Genomic DNA, 18,305 nt, shown 5'->3' on the forward strand with positions numbered 1-18,305 from the left:
AGCAAGACGGCTCATTTTCTTGATGAAAACGAAATCATTCCAAAATTGAAGCATACCGGTGCATCATGAATTTATGATAAAGAAATTAACTACAGGGCTCCGAAAGCGCGTCTTCAAAGATCGCCGACCGTATTTATTGCCGTATAATAAAACCTGACTAGACACGACATTTATATAATTTGACGTCGCCGATGATGACATTAATTTTAGCAAAATGTGCTTGGTACTTGTCATTGGGCTCAAGGGATAATTTAAACATGTTCTGTGTTCCATTATTATAATTAATAACAATGACCAAAGTGTCATAAAAACAGACAATGTCTTCATGGTAATATGTGTCTGATAATTAGGATAACATTACGTCTGATATCGAGAGTCACAATGTGCACAACTTTAACACAGCACACGCCTGCGTGCTTCCACGTGAGTATACCCATCATGGTCAATGCAGTACGCTGTGAGCTATCTCTTTATATAGTTCCTGCCAGGGTGACCGTAAGGTACTGGCAGCATTCTGCTAGATGCACTTTCAAAATCTGCTAGATTTAATAAAAATATGCCAAATCACCTATCATTACACGGAATTCATTATAAACACTTATGCTCACATGCAGTTTATAATTTCCTTTATAATTGATTTTTTTTTTACTGCACGTGTCTATCCTGGCATAAGTATTTTACAGTCAGGCAGCTTCAAATTGAAGCTTTTTCAAAAATAATCGGCTATATTTTCAAATCTGCCATATTTTTCCGTCAAATTACTAATTTAAAAAAATTCTGCTTGCTCCTTAAACGAAATCGATCTGCTAGACTTTCTGTTTCACTCGTTTTTTTGTCCCGAAAAATTCTGTCAAATTTAGCCGAAATTCAGCTAAAATGGTCACCCTGGCTCCCGAATTATGTGATGTAGTGAATCTATTATGCGGTGTTGTCAATCCATTACGCAGTAACTCCACGTAAATGGGTTGATGACATCACATAATGGATTGACGACATCACATAATGGATTGACGACATCACATAATGGATTGACTACATCACATAATGAATTGACTATCACATAATGGATTGACGACATCACATAATGGATTGACGACATCACATAATGGATTGACGACATCACATAATGGATTGACTACATCACATAATGAATTGACGGCATCACATAATGGATTGACCACATCACATAATGGATTGACGACATCACATAATGGATTGACTACATCACATAATGAATTGACTACATCACATAATGGAGTGACTACATCACATAATGGATTGACGACATCACATAATGAATTGACTACATCACATAATGAATTGACTACATTACATAATGCATTGACGACATCATCAAATTACGTTTACCCGGTAACATCATAAATTGGTACGTTTGGCGTTCCATAAGTTAATCCCTGAACGTAACACCAAATTATTTATCTGACCACTATTGGGTTGACCATTTACCAAAGTCGGATTTTGTAAAAAAGTAATGAACATAATTAAAATGGCTACATCGTTTTGCCGCGAATCATTGCAGGTGTGTACGTGTCTCAAAGCTCATTCTAATGATACATATTCCCTGCAGGGTCCAGCTCCGAGCTCACTGGTGGGGTTTTCATGACCCTCACTCAGGCCTCTCTCACTACGAATGGCGCGCTGGCACAGCACCAGGAGCTGAAGACATTCTTCCCTCTATGCGCATTGAGCTGTCAGAAGACGCTCTGATATTCCTGTCAGCATCAGACCAGATGCCAAACGACACCGACATGTACGTCACGGTGCGCGCCTATAACCGGCTTGGTATGTGGAGTCAGGCTACATCTAATGGGTTCCGTGTAGACTCTAGTCCACCTGATGTGCTGGAAACACCTGCTGTTGACGAGACACGAGGCATGGCTGTCAACAATACTCAGGTAGGAGTTCTGATCACAGTAGGCTATTTTGCACTTCTTTTTCTACTTCATCATAATCTTAATCCTATATCTGACAAACAGGTACAGATATGTTCTATCCAATGAAGTTGCAACTTGCCAGCTTTTCTTGATCTTGCATCTGAGTAAAACTTCGACATCTTTTATTTTCTCTTTATTTGTCTCAGGTTTTGCGGGATGTGATTCACTTTTCCTGGAAGTTCAATGACCCTGAGAGCGGTATTAAGGACCAGTTTGTATCCGTCAACACACATCATAATGGAGATGTCAATATACCTCCAATAAAGGTAAACACCTTATTAAGAGAAACCAAATTACAATGTAATTTTCAAATTACGGGTGAACAAAATATGATAGTCGTTGCGTTTTTGAAAACAGATTGCGGGGAGTGAGTTGGACCACACCTTCACCAATCTGACATTACATGAAGGCAGTCATTACGTCATCACCGTCGTGGCTTGTAACTTTGCTGGCCTCTGCACACAGGCCAAGACGGAGCCTTTATTGGTAAGTAACATCCAACATCCATACACAACCAAACAACCCCAGTCCTTATGTGGTGTTGATTAACCATAAGTTCAATCAAGGAAACTTTATCAACTTGCGGTTGATTCAAATAACAGTTATCTTTTAGAGCCTGATTTTGTTAATCATGACATAGCTTGCTAGGTTGTCACGACCTCTTCACGCAGCGTTGTGGCTAAATCCCACCGCTCACTTGTGCACCTTTGGGGCGGTCACGTGAGAGCAGATCGTCATAGATGGCGGGCAGGTTGTATCCCGCGTCCATGTTGAGTGTTGGGTTCTGGCCCATAGGTGGCCACGTGAGCGAAGGGATTTTGCCACAACGCTGAATGAAGAGGTCGTGACGACTTCGCAAGCTACGTCATGCTTAACAAAATCAGGCTCTAAAAGATAACTATTATTTCTGTGAAATACACAGCAATGAATCAACCGCAAGTTGATGATTCTATGTCAAAATGACACAGTCCAATATCAGTATCCATGCTGCTGTGTATTACGGTTAGGATCATCAATGTGACCAACCATCTTGGCACTGAGCTGGTCCCCAGTAGCTGATAGTTTCTTTATTAAACTTTGTCATTACTGACGACGCAGTCGCAAATGTTTAAGATTGAATGGAGCAACCATTCATTCAGTAGTAATTTATACATGATTGCAGCTGTTTAGCAAAGTTGTGATGGAGTCAATGAAGTTTGTGACTCGAGTCATTTTAAGGAAGTAACTCGAGTCGAGTCGAGTCATCAGGTAAAGAAGGTCGAGTCAAGTCGAGACGAGTCACAGTGTGTGGTCGAGTGAGTTTAGTCCAGTCAAATTTATTCTCGAGTCAATTAGAGTCACTGATTTTTGAACACCGTCTAATAATTGTATAATGGAAGAAGGAACGCAAGGCCCCAGTTTATTATGAAGATCCAAAAGCTTAGAATATGTTGCATGGTACCCAACAGACAGTTTCTGTTTGACGTTTCTACCAAAGATCTAGGTTACAGTTAACATTACGTGAAACTTTGATTTTATCTGTGTTTGACTTTGGGTCTCGAGTATTTTGTTATGATGACAGCATAAAAACCAAATTGCAACATTTAAAACTTATTCAATTTTTTTTGAAATACATTTTTCTATTTATTTGGAAGCAGGACATAGTTTAGCCGTAGTTATAATTCCATCAAGGGCGTTTACAAAATCTCCCTAAGCTGATACATGAAACCAAGAAAGGGGAAATAAGTTTAAAGCATGGTTCCGGGATTGCAGTTTTTACGTTACATTAGAATACCACAAGGTTGAAGTCCTTGACACGACGTATTTTGTTGCCATAAGCGGCCACACCTTGACTGTGACCGTAAAGTTAAGGCAATTTTTTTTGGCAAAGTTTTGAGACTTGAGTGTAGCTTTCGAGTCGAGTCGAGTCCTCTGATGAGGGGCTCGAGTCCAGTCGGGTCATATGTGCTCGCTATGACTCGAGTCGCCAAAAAAATGTGAGTCGAGTAAGACTTGAGTAGATTCACTGACTCGAGTCTTTACAACGCTGTTTTGAATCGCTGTAAGTGTTCTTTGACTATCTCCGAGTACATTTGTGGTCTAGTCTGAGAGAGCTGCCTCAGTCTATATTCTGAGAAAGCTACATCGGCTTCCGATATCCAAAAGATCAACATCAAGATATGTCTTCTAATATTTAAGATCATGCATGGTCGTGCTCTTCAGTATCTCCGTGTGCTCTTCAGTATCTCCGTGAGCTTATCTCTCTTGATTAAAGCAAACAGGTCGGGTTTTCAGATCTTCTGGATCATACTTGTTTGCAGAACCAAGAACTAGAACTTCCCGCTATGGTCAGCATGCCTTCACCACGGCAGCACCTGCCAATTAGCAAGTCCCTGTTGTGACACTTCCTCAAATAAAATGCCTGGACATCTTCAAAAGAGAACTAAAATCTCATTTACTGCACATGTTACTTCACTTAGACTGGAGAATGACAATTGTTCGTGTGAAGACGCCTTGATTGGGTTTCCAGATTAGTGCGCTATATAAATCTATATACGTGTAAAGGTACCACTAACAGGAGACACGTTATCATAATTTCTTTGCATGATGGGAGACATCAGTCATTAGGGAGACATGAACCTAATGTTACAGCCCCCCTTTAGAGGCACAATTTTATTGTCGCAATTGGGTTATATTTGTTGCTCCTGGTCTAATTAGTTAACATACCGAAATGTTGTGCATATTGTATATGGGGATGTCTCCCAAAAGTCCAATCAAGGGTAATATATTATTATTAAAATTATTATTATTAGTCAAACTGGCTATTCCTTTTTTGGTTGTTGTTTGTTTGTTCGACTACCTCAGGTTGATGGTAGTCCACCGTCTGTTGGGACGTTTGCCGTGGGTACAGAGAGTGCTGCTGACTTGGATCGTCATCATATCATCTGGATTGATCCAACCGAACCAGTAACACCACCTATCACAGACGCAAACCTACAAACCACAGTGAGTCATTTCACAACTTTGACAGTATCCCTCTATATTTGTGTGAATAGCTTTCGTTTGGAACTGTAGTTAGCAACTGTGTATAAGGCAGAATGATGGCTAAGCTTTAATCTGAAGCATTCTGAAACGACCTTAAGTTTTGCAAAATGTTGTTTTCAAAGTTGTGTTTTTTGGCAAGTGACATCGGTGCTTTCCAGTGGATATTGGTGCACTATGAAAATCTGTTATTATAATTTTTTTTTTTTTCTGGTCATCCATTGACCTTTCCATGATCCATTCTCAAACTGCCAATATTGCTTTAATGTGAAGGCCCGAGATACTTGGAATACATATAGTTACATACCCCTTTAAGGCTCAATTCATTTTTGGGCAGTTTAGGAGTGCGTCCACAGTTCATACTTCAAGTCAGCAGAAAATATAATATTTAAAATAATAATAATAATATGGCTCTAATATGTATAGCGCTTTAAACCAAAGATCTCAAAGCGCTTCAAAATTATTTCCCCTGTTCTTCAGGCCGTGAGACCAGTTTCTGCAGCAGCTCCCAGACAAGCACATTCTGGTCTTTGCTTTCACAGCTACCCATTTACACTCCTGGGTGGAGAGAGGGAATCGTAGTAAAGGGTCTTGCCCAAGAACACAAGCACAATGTTCCCCGCCAGGTTTCAAACCCTCGTACCTTGACACACGAGTCAAATACCGTAACCATTGGACCAAAACGCTAATTATTGTTTATATCTCTTGAAACAATGCAGATTAATGGCACCAATTTTACCGACTCAACCAACTTCACTGCCGAGTTTGCTACCACAACTGACTCAACCAACTCTACCGCTGATTTTGACAACACTACCGATTTTGACAACACCACTGATTTTGACAACACCACTGATTCATCAACAAACTCCACCACTGATATTGCCAACACCACTGACTCAATCAGCACCACGACCCAGAGTCCACCAACCACCCCATCGCCCCCACCCTACCACTCTGGCTGGATGACGTGGGTAGAAGACCCCCGCACATCCCTTGGTTCCTTGGCCCTTGCCTGGCTGGGATTTGCTGATGTTCACTCTGGTATCAGCCACTACTTGGTCTCCATCGGACGCACGTATGGCGGCTCGGAACTCACTCTGGTATCTCTACACATTTCGTTATTGTTGAATTCCCCAAAAGGTTGTTTTGTGAAGGACTTGCTGGCATTGGAGCCAAAATCCGAACTATTATTTTTGTTAAGCTTTGTAAATATTTGATAGTTCTAACAATCGTAGTTTCTCTTTTCCAAATCTGAATTCTTTATCCTTTCTGCGATCTTGTCCATGTTAGCCAAAAATAGAAACACAGCTTTATTATAAAACATTCTCAAATTTAATTATAAATTCAGGATAACAGGAGACCGTGTATACTGTTTTCAGCAACAAGGCTTCTCAATTGGGAGTCACTGAGGCGTGACAACACGGATCAACTGGTTTTTGCGAGGTTTAAGGCAGTATTATGCCCTTATCCTGACACACTGTTTGTATCGCAAGCAATAATTTATCTTGAAAGCTTCTTCATCTTTCTTTTTTGGCTGGTATAATCAACATCATCACAATGCCACCATTCCAAACACTAGTTAATTCATTTTTCCCACCTTTTTTAGAGTGGCCCAGTCCGTGTTAATCATAGCTATGACGGCATGTCATTGGATGAGGGCATCGCGCAGACAGCCATCATAACACTAGAGGGCAGTATAACGGATTTAACTCCTCCGTATCTCTACATCTCCATCTGGGCTGTCAATGGGGTAAATTGCTGCTTCATTCCATTCAATCGACAAAACCATAGATCATTTTCAATTTAAATTAAAACCGATTAGTCTAACATTTGATATGGTGGTTGCTGAAACAGTACAGATTAGCCCTGGAAAGTACACATCTAAAAAAAAAATACTTAAAGGGTTCATAAGATGCAGTTTTCTGAGGAACACGTTTTTGCAACTTTCTTCTTCTCTGAAATGTACGAAAACTATTTGACATCCCTTTTTGGTTAATTTTATTCTAAAGTGCACTTCTTTAAACATTTTAAGTTGTCCATGCTTTTCTGGACAAGTGAAGGTGCTGTTGCTGTGATGTCATTTCTGGAAGAAACTGTTCAGTTTAGGTGTTTTCTGTTCACATTGTGAACCCGAAAGTTTGCTCATTGAAAACATTTGTAAGAAAAGTTTGCTCATTGGCTTACTGCCATGTACTAAAACAACAGATCACGAAAGAAAAGAAAATTTATAACAGCAAAATATCCAAAATTCTGGCAACCGTGCTAAAATAGTAACATTTATGTTTCTGACTGAAATGACATCACACTTTTGCTCATGAATATGGAAATTTTCATAAGCATAAAAAGGCACCAAAATACCCTTGAAAATGGCAAAACAAAAATTGAAAGTAAGGTGAATTGGGACAAAACTTTCACCATCCGAAGAATTTTCACAAGTCTCTCATCACACATAAATAGCTTACTTTTCCTCAGCATTCAATTTGGATTTTTTTGTTCACGATTTCTGTCTCACTGTCGTCTTTTTATCCATTCCAGGTCGGTCTACCAAGCACTCGCCATCATTCTACTTTTGAGGCTTCCCCTACTTCACAAAACGAGGGCGCTCTTGTCCTGCTGCGTCGCTGCATGCCTACAACATGCGAAGGCCACTGTGCATGTGCACCCATTCATCAAGGGTGTCTTGTGATTCCGCAATGCACTGATCTAACTTACAGTAAGAACAAAACCTCACTTTATACTAGGAGTTCGTGCAATAATTGTTGCATTCTTTTTGATTGAAATATGTTAAAATATCCTTCAAATCGATTGTTTTCACTAAATTTGGTGAAACTTGCTAGTCAAATTAAATGCATTTGAAGCTTCAAAAGAAAACATTTATTTACGTAGTGGCTATTGATACGGCAGCCGTAACACAATTTTAAATTACTATCGTTGCGCATCTACCAGTATATCACGTGTATTACTGCCATTCGAACCAGAGTGCTTTGGTAGCGTATTTTTATTATCTTTTTTTCCTTCTTTTTGATAGGCCTTGTTTCATTCACTTTGAGGTTTTTAATCAAATCATACTTTTTATTGAAGAAGATTTCATTAACATTTTCTTCTTCGTGATCCGTGGCTTTTGAGGATTTGTTTTAAAAAGGAAATTAAGTCTTTTTCTGAGAATCATTTGGTTGAGAGCGTGGTCCTTAGAGCCGAAGGTCCAGATGTTGAATATTGTCAGGTCAGGGAACCAGACAATAATGATAGCAGTTGAAAATCACGGTACGTCTGCCGTAACAATAGCCAATTTTTTTTATAACCATTTGCCTGTTTCAAATGGGGTTGAGTGATCCAAATATTTGGCAGTATCTTCCAATATTGCTTTTGAGTATATATTTTTCTTACAATTTTTATCAAGATAATTCCAACACTGAGATCGAAGTTCTGGATGTACTGGATCTGATGCCCAATGATATCGATACCATGATTGATATTGATGACACAGCCACTCAGTACATGGCAGCGGCATTCTGGCAAGCCAGTGAGCAGAAAGGACTGGACATCAAGTGGTGAGTTGACTTTTCCAATTTTTCCCAAGCCTGTACCAGGATTTCAACCCTCTCTTAATTATCTCCAGCATAAGGGAGAGTTTGTTACCAGACCAATGCCTAACACCAGCAGAGAACAATGAGTATCACTTAACTGATTTGCAAGGCGTGCCAATTATTCTAAACACATGCGGATTTTCAAGAAATGATAGCCAATGTAATATTTGTGTTTGTCAAGTTATGAAAACATTGAAGTAGTAGGCGAGGGGCAAATCATTCCCCTCTGTTTCGGATTCCAAATCGTCTTCCTCGAAATCGTCATCCTCATCCTGTGTAGATTCAGATCCATGGTTTTCTATTGCCGAATCTTCAGAATTATCCTTGTCAGAATTTTCATATTGTTGATACTCTGCGCGCATGCGCGCGCGACTTTTGATATTATTGTATTTTATTCTACGGTGTTTACTTTAATGTGCTTATTCATTTTTAAAATGTGATTAATCAAAGAATACACATGAGACAAAAAAGAAGAAGAAGCCATTGTGGTAAGAAAATTTAAATCGTTGTCATGTTCCTAATTATTGTCTATGCCGTCATATAGCATAAGTGATGTCATCGCCGCCGTCTTTCTTTAATATTTTAAGAGCTTATTCCATCTATAAATAGATTGCTAACAAGAACGCAGATGTACCTTGACTTCCAGGAGAAGGAGAACACGTTTGCGCACAACTTGTAGCTCCTCTGACATGCGCAGACACTGCCTCCGCTGCCGCCATCTTAATTCAATCGTTGAAGCATTTATTCTATCGATAAATATAACTTAATCCTCAACTTAATCCTCAATCCTCCACACAAAATCCTCAAACTCCCTCCTCAACTTAATCCTCCTCCTCGTCACAGTTCCACAACTCACTCCTCCTCAAAAACCCCTCCTCACAACTCACTCCTCGTCCTCCTCCTCCTCCTCACAAACTGCCTCCTCACAACTCACTCCTCCTTCTCCTTCTCCTCCTCCTCCTCCTCCTTGCAAACCTCCTCAAACGGGGGATGATTTGCCCCTCACCTTCTACTTATTGACTTGTTAAAAATGGTGCATGAACAACGCAACCCCTGAATTGTGGGACTGTACCTAGGTCTTTTTCCATATACGTGCAGTGTGTATGTTTTGTGTATGTATGCATATGTGTGGCAAATTGACCTATCGCGAGTTAGCCGCTTACCTTGGACAACCCTATGGAAATTTGGTACGTAGAGTCCTGTTTGTCTTAGATTTTCAACAATATTTTACAAGCTGTGTTGACGCAATTCGGACGCGATAGGTTTATTGCCTGAAGGAATTAACCAGATAATGTTACAGTGGGTTGGGTAAAAGACAAACAAAGAGGTCCTGGTATTGAAAAAGCCCTGATTCTTAAATGAAAGAACCGAAAAGAGAATTTATCAGTAAACTTTGACAGAAACGTCAAAAATCTTGTCAGTTTTCCATTTTTTTGTTAACACACAATATATGTGACTTGATAGTGTGATCTTGATGCATTTAACACGTTGGTTGTTTTTTCTTTTCTTACAGGTATGAGTGGAGTATTGGTGATGATATGTCTTCAGACTTTGAGCCAACAGGTGTCTTTGATCCAGCCTTAGAAAGAATGTGGTTCGACGTTGGACAGGACAATCATACTATAATCATGCTTGACAAAGGTATTAAGATTGATTGATTCTTGTGCCATGTAAAGTTTGATTTATTTAGTTCCTACATTTGTGTATTTCACCAGGGGGCAAAGGTCGAAGAAATAGAAAAATTCAGTTATAACAAATGTGTTGTAGTAGATTGGCTTCTCTTGAATAAAGTAGCACTATTCAATAAGTAACTGACAAAATTATTGTTGAAAAGCTTGCTTGGTTGGATTAAGGAAAAATGGGGATAGCTCTAATCTCCCTGTGAAATGATTCCTTCCGGCTTGCTGTCATTTTGAAGAAACAATTAAAAGAAGGCTATCAGATGCATCAAGTGACCCAGTTTTGGAAATTTCCGTTGCAGCAGCAGCGTCACATGCATGTAGTTGGCTTGTAATTCGGCGAATCCATAAATGATTTTGCACACAAACGGCGACAAAGCGGTTGCAATTATATTCGTCGGTTCAGTGGGTGACATCGCGTAGCTGCAATCAGCTGAATTAGAATGTATCCCGGACGCTGATTTCGGGGGCAATTGAACTCGAGATGCTAGAATATTGCTTCTCAAAATGTACAGCATTCATCACAGAGCTAAACCTTCATCAGGTTAGTTGTTAAGCACCCCATCTGTAGATTTTGAGCATCTTTGTTGCCTCAAACGAGAAAAATGCACAAATGACAAATGATCTACATTAATTGTACCCTAACACTAAACTATGGGACGGCTTCTCTGTATCTGAAGATGGTTTGCTTTCGGTGTTTCTCCTTATAGATCGAAAGCTTAAAAGAGACTTAACATATCACGTGTTCGTCCGGGCCTGGTATGACGCAACTACATATGCAGTGTTTAGATCAGACGGCATTACACCTGATATCACACCGCCAAAAATATCAACAATCAGAGGCACAAAGGCAGGTTTCAATTTGAAGTTGATTCTATTTCATGCTCTTATGGTTATATTGCAATTCAATGGTCTACTGCTGGCTCTTTCAATAAATGAAAGGTTTGTGCTCTTTCAGACGATTGGGTATCTTCAACGACAGCAAAAACATTATAGTGAGTTTTGAAATATCTGAAATATCTTGGTACCCTTTCCCCTCGATGAGCCCTCAGTAATGTTTCTGTATTTTGTTGCTCTCAGGTGAAAGATCTTGTGAGACCGGATGCAAACAAAGACACTGATTACTTAAAAGATCCTAATGTTGTCTCTTTCTCCTGGGAGGGGGTGTTTAAAGACAATGCAACATCCCACTTCCAGGTTTCTTTAAGTACCTATCCGGGAGGTGAGTTCTTGTTTACTCTGTTTCTTACCGCTTATCCGAAGCTCATTTTTCAAATCTTCATCTTCTTAGAAAACAACACCAGTCTGATTTGCCGTTGTCATGCCAAAAACTGTCCTGTGCCAAATAGTGTCCGCTCATTAGCATACTGCAGTGTCCTTGCGGTCAGCGTTTAAATGTCGTGAATGAAATCATTTTTAATCTCATTAGTGCAGCCCAACACGTAAAGTTATTGTAAGAAATCAATATTCTCGTTAGGTGTTGCACTATGAGCCCAATACCTATTGTTAATGTAAAAAAAATACTGTTACTTCTATTATTCTCACACAAATTGGTTTCTAGAACTGTTTGTCAAAATAAAAACATGTGTGCACTTCAATTGTCAATACATGTATGCACAACCCACTGAAGATGTGCTTTTTTGTAATTACGTCATTATGACATCATCATGGGTCACGTGACGTCCCTTGAAAGAATAATAAATTTAATCTTTGAAATTCAATATAAAATCGACTGTGAGAGACCGGGACTTGTAGTTTGCGGGAATCGTTAAGATAATACGTGATCGAATCGCGTGAACCTTCCTTCCTGTCAAAACCTGAACTGCCTAATAATTTGAAAGTGGAAAAAGATGTGAAATTGCTTTCAACCACGTTAGTTTTTGGCTAGGTTGACCTTCCCAAAAATATTGGTAACGTCATAAAATGTTTGAGCGCGCCCTCTAGCTGCAGGTAAAAAAATGTCAAAAACGCATTTTCAGTTGATGTGTGTAGCGAAATTTGCGATGATCGCTTCAAAATTAATTCGTATGACAAAATTATTCGTAAGACCTGTTCACGAAAACAAATTGATTGTCATCAGACTGGAAGTTAGATGAAAAGACCTCTTTCACTTTACAAATTTCTGACAAATCAACCCTGAAAGAATTTATCGAGATTTGTGCTTTGGTCCCAAACTTCCCCAAGTTTTGTTACAATAAGTTAACTAGAAGATGCCCTGCAGCCCCCTTGAAATTCGAAGTTGACAACGCCACGCCTTAAAACATTCATTGAATGCCACGAACATTTACTGCATGTGTATAACAAATGGGGACCGCTGTGTTAACATAAAACGACCGTTTAATGTTAACTATTGAGCCACATGTAATGGCTGTTTCATAGACCAATGTGTTTTAAGTGTTTACCTGTGTTTTGTACACGTTTATGTGACAACTTATTAACGGAAGTACATTTTTAAATTTTGATGACGTCATACGAGACTCAAAAGTTGGGCTGGCAAAAGCACCCATAATTGGTGGCTTTTTAAAAATTGGGCGCTTTTTTCTTTTAAAACATGCGCATTTGGATTAACGGGGTACGTGTATGGCGAGCAATATTTTGTATTGCGCCAATGGTGTGCGACCTTTCCTTTTAGAGATATGAGCTATTTTTAATTAATGGGTTTTTGTAACGATTGTATTTGATAAGTTTACATTACAGTAGCATACGCGTGCAAATTATGTTTAGACCACGTGATTAATCTTTGAGAATTAATATAAAGTCAGCTTCAGGAGATCTGACTTTTTTACGGGCATCGACTTGCCTTTGAAAATTCTTTAACTGTCATTCTAGACTGTCGGTTAGTTTTTAGCAAATTTTTGTTAATTATGAGAGCCTAACACCATTTATTTTTTCCTTCACAAAGTCTAGTTTGTATTGATGTTCCCAACATTTAAACTCGCATTTAGCTAGCAAAGGCTTTGTGTTTTTGTGTGAGGTCACCTTTTTCGAGAAACGTTCAGGCGTACTTGTGTAGGTAGATTGATATAGTGGTCAATTTACAAATTAGTATCCCCAGCCTGCCAAATAACCGTTTCTCTCACATTTTTGAGCACCACTTGTGCAAGACCAAACATATTTGACAAACAGTATTTATCGATACAAATTAACAAACAGTATATATAATGGACAATATTTGGTATCAACGGGTACACGTAGGCGTTAGTTGCTCGGAACGGACGGTAGTTTGCCAGACCATAGAGCAAGGAGCATGGTCTTCTTTCCATGGCCAGACTCAGTATTTAGCTGTCGGCCGCCATGTATGCATTGCATGGAAATTAACCAAGTAGAGTACTGTGGCGGGAATATCTGTGACCCGATCCGTAGTCCCTTTACCCAGACAACCTAGCTTAGGATCAATACCCCAGCAGCCGGGAATGCAGGCCCGTTTGGATAGAAATATACCGCCCTATACGCGTAGCAGCACACACCCACGCCCCTCAACCTCCAAGATGGACAAGACAAACACTTAAGTACACAACAGTCAATGACCTCAATTACTGATTGATTTATTTGCACAGAATCATGTCATATGATGGACCTCTCGTTAAATTATAATGTTAGCCTCTAATAAGTGATTGGTCTCTGAGCCACTCAATTATCGCTGTAGGGGTAGCCTCGCATTAGCTGCTACGGTAATGCAGTGCTGGGCAGCACGGCGATGCCTGGCTGGGGATAGCCTCTGAATCCCGGGTAAGAACCGTACGCCCCTAGCGTTCCTGTGCGCCTCCACTCTCCCGCCCTCGACCGTTTCCAGTCGCGATCCTTCCGCGAGGCGGCGGGTAGATGAGCGCGCCCTTCCGGCTCCGTCACGTTACAATCGGCAGATCGCTGTATGTCGCTCCGCCTCCAGTAGCCTCCGCGGACTACGTGCCTCCTTATGCCAGCCTGACTCCACCGCACCACCCAGCACGCCGTCAGCGCACTTAATAGCGTGAGCTCTTGTGAGGGCTGTGTTTTTGTCTGCGTCTACATGTACGTCTCTTCTAGCAACTGCCCGCGGCCTCTTATATAGGGGCCCGCAGCCGCTAGCGCGCCCTCTTTAGACTCTGCCGCTATAGTAATTTTCGCCACAGTACCAATTAAGATACGTGCTGCAATGCATGACAGCGCTCGGACACTATTTGGTACCGGTGTCACGGTCTCACTTCTCCGGCGTGCTAGCTTCTCCGGATGGATTCGGCGGACAGTTGAGCACGTTACAGTGCACGTTACACGAGCACGATACATATGCTGATGTGTCCGCTGTGCTTACTTTTCCTCAGGCTGTAATACCAAGCCTATTTATAACACAGTGAGGGACATCCAAGAATGTGTTATGTAACACTTCCCCCATCATTCTGATTTGTGTTCCCAGCGTACGTCATGTTTGTGTGTGTGTGTCGGTGAGCTTGTCTTACATACGCAGTGTGGACTTCCGAACAAAAGACGTCCACATAATGTAGGTAGCAGCGACGACGTGTGGACTTGCCCACGTCCACACTTTGTTTCCCCATTTCTGGAAAACAGGTTTAGAGGCATTTTTGGGTTAGGTTTATCTGTAGCAGAATGAAGAGAAACACTAAAGGGAATCATTGAAAAAAAATTGGGTTGTAAGAGTTTTCACAGTTTGAGAAAAATGAGTTTTTCCACTGGTGTTCCTTAACTACACGAAAAGAAAGGAAAGTCCACACTACGTATGTGAAACAAGCATGTGTGTGGTTGTGTGGGTGTGTGTGCTGGAATTTACTACCTTACGGAGACATGAACACAATAGGGAACAAAAGATTGTATACGTCTCCAGAAGAACATTTCTATAGATGAATACGTCTCCACAAGAATTTCACGAAATAGATATATGGATTTTACTCAAAAACTAGGAATTATCAAGGTAGGTTGATCGGTCGCAAATGGAAGAGTTTTAGAAAAGGGATATTTAGTCCAAATTTCAGCCCAGGAAATTAATTCTGGTTAAAATAAGAGCATTTTGAAACTTCAATTTCAAACTCGAAAACTTTACTACACGAGAACAAAGAAATGTCTCCACAGGAATACAAATTCCAGAATGGGTGTGTTTGTGTGTTCATGGAGGAATAATTAAGAACGAACTCCTTGGTCCGTGTTCCTTGCTCGTTCGTGGCCCATTTTGTCTTTATTTTTGCAACCATACGGCTTAAAATAAATGTGCATTTCAAGTCTTGTTTGGTTATTGGGATTTGTGCGCGCCACGAAACTTCTGGATTCGACTGGTACCCTGTAACCATGCATAAACATATCCTATAATATTACGTGCACTAGTACAACCCCGAAGAACTCAGCTCACAAATAAAGTTGACAAAAAATGTACACCACTGCGCACTTTTGTGCATGCGTGTTGAAGCGAAATTTCCCTTTCGGAGAAGCTAGCATGCCGAAGAAGTGAGACCGTGACATCGGACACTACTTGGCACGTACTACTTTCCAAATAGTGTCCGCGTCTACTGCGCATGCGCAGCGGACACTATTTGGCACAGAACAGTTTTTGGCATGACACCGTTTTTAGATATGTCCTTTGTAATGTTTTAACAGACTATTCTACATGTGTTATACTAGACTGTATGAATCATGCGTCAACACACCATTAACCTTTATCTGTTAATCCTCCGTAGGTGAAGATATTCGCCAATTTGCTGACTTCTTCTTCCCAGTCAGTGTTTCGTCCACACAGTTGACCAGCCTGAACTTACAGAGTGGACTGCGATACTACAGCAATGTACGAGCATTCAACAAAGCTGGTCTGCACACGCTCAGAAGCAGTGACGGTTTCGTGGTGGATACCAGGAGGCCAGATCCAGGCCTGGTCTTTGATGGCATAGGTATGAAGCCTCTTACTTAATTGGCATTGATAGAGAATATACTAGTGCGTGTAATTCGTCCAGTTCATTACTTCAAGTATCATTGGTGGTGTGCTTCTCACTTTTTGTTCCCCCATCTGCTACTCTTTGCCAAGGTCTTACTTTCCCCCTGCTAACTTAGCACAGCTCAAGCAACATGTGAGCTGTGGGCAAAGGTGGGCAAAGGTGGAAATGAGGGCTTGTGGGTATAAGGAAAGGAAATAAAATTGTCCTTATAATACAGTTTGTTGCACTTTAATCGGACATTCTGTTGACAAGTTATGGCTGTTTTAATGGCTGTTTGCATTTATTGACATGTCAACAAAGAGAAAAGAGAAAAAGGCCTTTAAAGTTTCGAGTATATATTCGTGAAAATTCAAGATACCAATTGTTCTTCCTTAAAAACACTTTGATATATTTCACGATTTCTATAACATTTCTTTAAATTATGTGTGGTTGACATATTTAAGATTACATATACATGTATCAATAAATCAGAATATCGAAAAAAAAATCAACCTCGTAGGTTTTTTTTGGCTTTTTTCTCAAAAACAGCCTGTGCCCAGTTCTGTCTAATTTGCCAGAACAGCTCACAAATATCAACAGATACATGTATAGTCCAACTTCAATTTATTTTTGGCTTATAATATAGTCACCACCTCTAGAGGCCAAAGCGTTGTGGTTGGAAGTAACGAACCGAAGACTTCTACCTCTTAACTGTATTCTAGATCTTCACGATGTAGAGTACCAGAACTCCAGCATGGTCATCTCAGCCTCCTGGCATGGCTTTGTGGATCTGGAATCCTACGTAGACCATTATGAGTGGTGCGTTGGACAGACCCCTAGCCCTGAAGATGATGGGGTCCTGCCCTGTACAAGTGTTGGAAATCACCTGTCTGCCTCCAAGACTCTAGCTGTACCTCTCACAAATGGTAAAGTTCAAATTCAATTCAATGTTTTTATAGTCAATTGACAATAAAAAAGAATAAAGCTTGCCACAATTTCTTGTCAACACCATTCAGGTTGTAGTACCGTAGAGAAATCGGTTCTAATTGAAAACATTTGCATCCGTCACGATCCATCAGGGCCTAACAGAGAAATTAGTCTCATTGTGATTGGGGATTTGAACATCCATATTAAAGTTGAGCCTTCCCCAAGCAGGTTCTTTGTGAATGGATTTGAAAATAAATGAAAAGATAGGTGATTCCAAACACATCCCGGTCGAACTCTTCAGTTTCAAGGAACCTTGTACTTCCTTACTTCCAAAAAGTGCAAACTTCTACGATGAGAAGAACAATTCACTGCAGGTGAGGGTGTGCACGCCCTCACCTGCAGTGTATTGCGTTCATTGTTCTTGGAGCACACGCGTGCTCAAAAAACAATGAATGCACTCATACACTCATATGACTCATACACTGTGCCAAAAATGTGTATATATATAAAGTGCTGGAGGGCAGGTTAAAGGGAATATAGGGTCATCTCTGTAGGAGAACTGCAACTGCGTATTTTACGCAATCAAATACCAATTGCGCAGTGTTGAAAATGTTCCAAACACACGCACCTATACTCGAATTGTGTTCGAAATACGACGCAGCTGATGCGCCTTATGGAAGTTGACGCTCAAAATGCCGATGCACCTTGATGGTCTGTATGAAATGACGTCATTTGAACAAGACCTATACAACATTTGCTTTTGCTGTAATTTTTAGGGGAAAAAAACCAAGAAAAATAATCATATTTTCGCAATCTGGTTCCCTGACCCAACTTAAGATGAAACGGAGCAATTTTTAAACGTCAGAGAATTGTAAGGTCAGGGAATCAGTCTTGCTGGCTTGTACCCGAAATTGCGGACTACCTAAATATGATCACTTGGGAGCAGTATTTGATAAAAAGCCAGTTTTTTCCACCGCTGGTCGGCCCACCAGCGTTGAAAATTGATACAAAAATACCAGTTTTCTTGAAAATGTTAGGAAAACACCGGGTGCCGTAATTTTTACAGGATGCTTTAGAATGCCATTCACTAACAGTCCAGTAAGGTTCGTCGTGATAATTTGGTATTTTTTTTTGATATTTGCAAATGTATATTCCCTTTAAGTGGAGAAAACTTGAAACTAGTAAATAGCATCCCTCAATGTTGATTTGAATGCATCGAGGGAAGGTAGGTTGACTGGG

At 40.3% G+C, this 18,305-nt stretch overlaps 1 protein-coding gene across 1 annotated transcript in view; it reads left to right on the forward strand.

Annotated features, from left to right (window-relative positions):
* The window catches only part of LOC119723898, a 67,283-nt gene that overhangs the window by 37,662 nt on the left and 11,316 nt on the right, over positions 1-18,305 (forward strand). The window contains exons 33-45 of the mRNA XM_038194801.1: positions 1,589-1,916; positions 2,102-2,221; positions 2,313-2,441; positions 4,800-4,940; positions 5,696-6,079; positions 6,586-6,729; positions 7,515-7,692; positions 8,380-8,530; positions 10,080-10,207; positions 10,956-11,095; positions 11,326-11,467; positions 15,909-16,115; positions 16,862-17,065. Coding sequence (XP_038050729.1) covers positions 1,589-1,916; positions 2,102-2,221; positions 2,313-2,441; positions 4,800-4,940; positions 5,696-6,079; positions 6,586-6,729; positions 7,515-7,692; positions 8,380-8,530; positions 10,080-10,207; positions 10,956-11,095; positions 11,326-11,467; positions 15,909-16,115; positions 16,862-17,065 — 2,396 coding nt within the window. The remainder of the gene's footprint in view (positions 1-1,588; positions 1,917-2,101; positions 2,222-2,312; positions 2,442-4,799; positions 4,941-5,695; positions 6,080-6,585; positions 6,730-7,514; positions 7,693-8,379; positions 8,531-10,079; positions 10,208-10,955; positions 11,096-11,325; positions 11,468-15,908; positions 16,116-16,861; positions 17,066-18,305) is intronic.

Source organism: Patiria miniata, unplaced genomic scaffold, assembly GCF_015706575.1.
Source record: "Patiria miniata isolate m_02_andy unplaced genomic scaffold, ASM1570657v1 HiC_scaffold_17, whole genome shotgun sequence".
NCBI lineage: Eukaryota > Metazoa > Echinodermata > Asteroidea > Valvatida > Asterinidae > Patiria > Patiria miniata.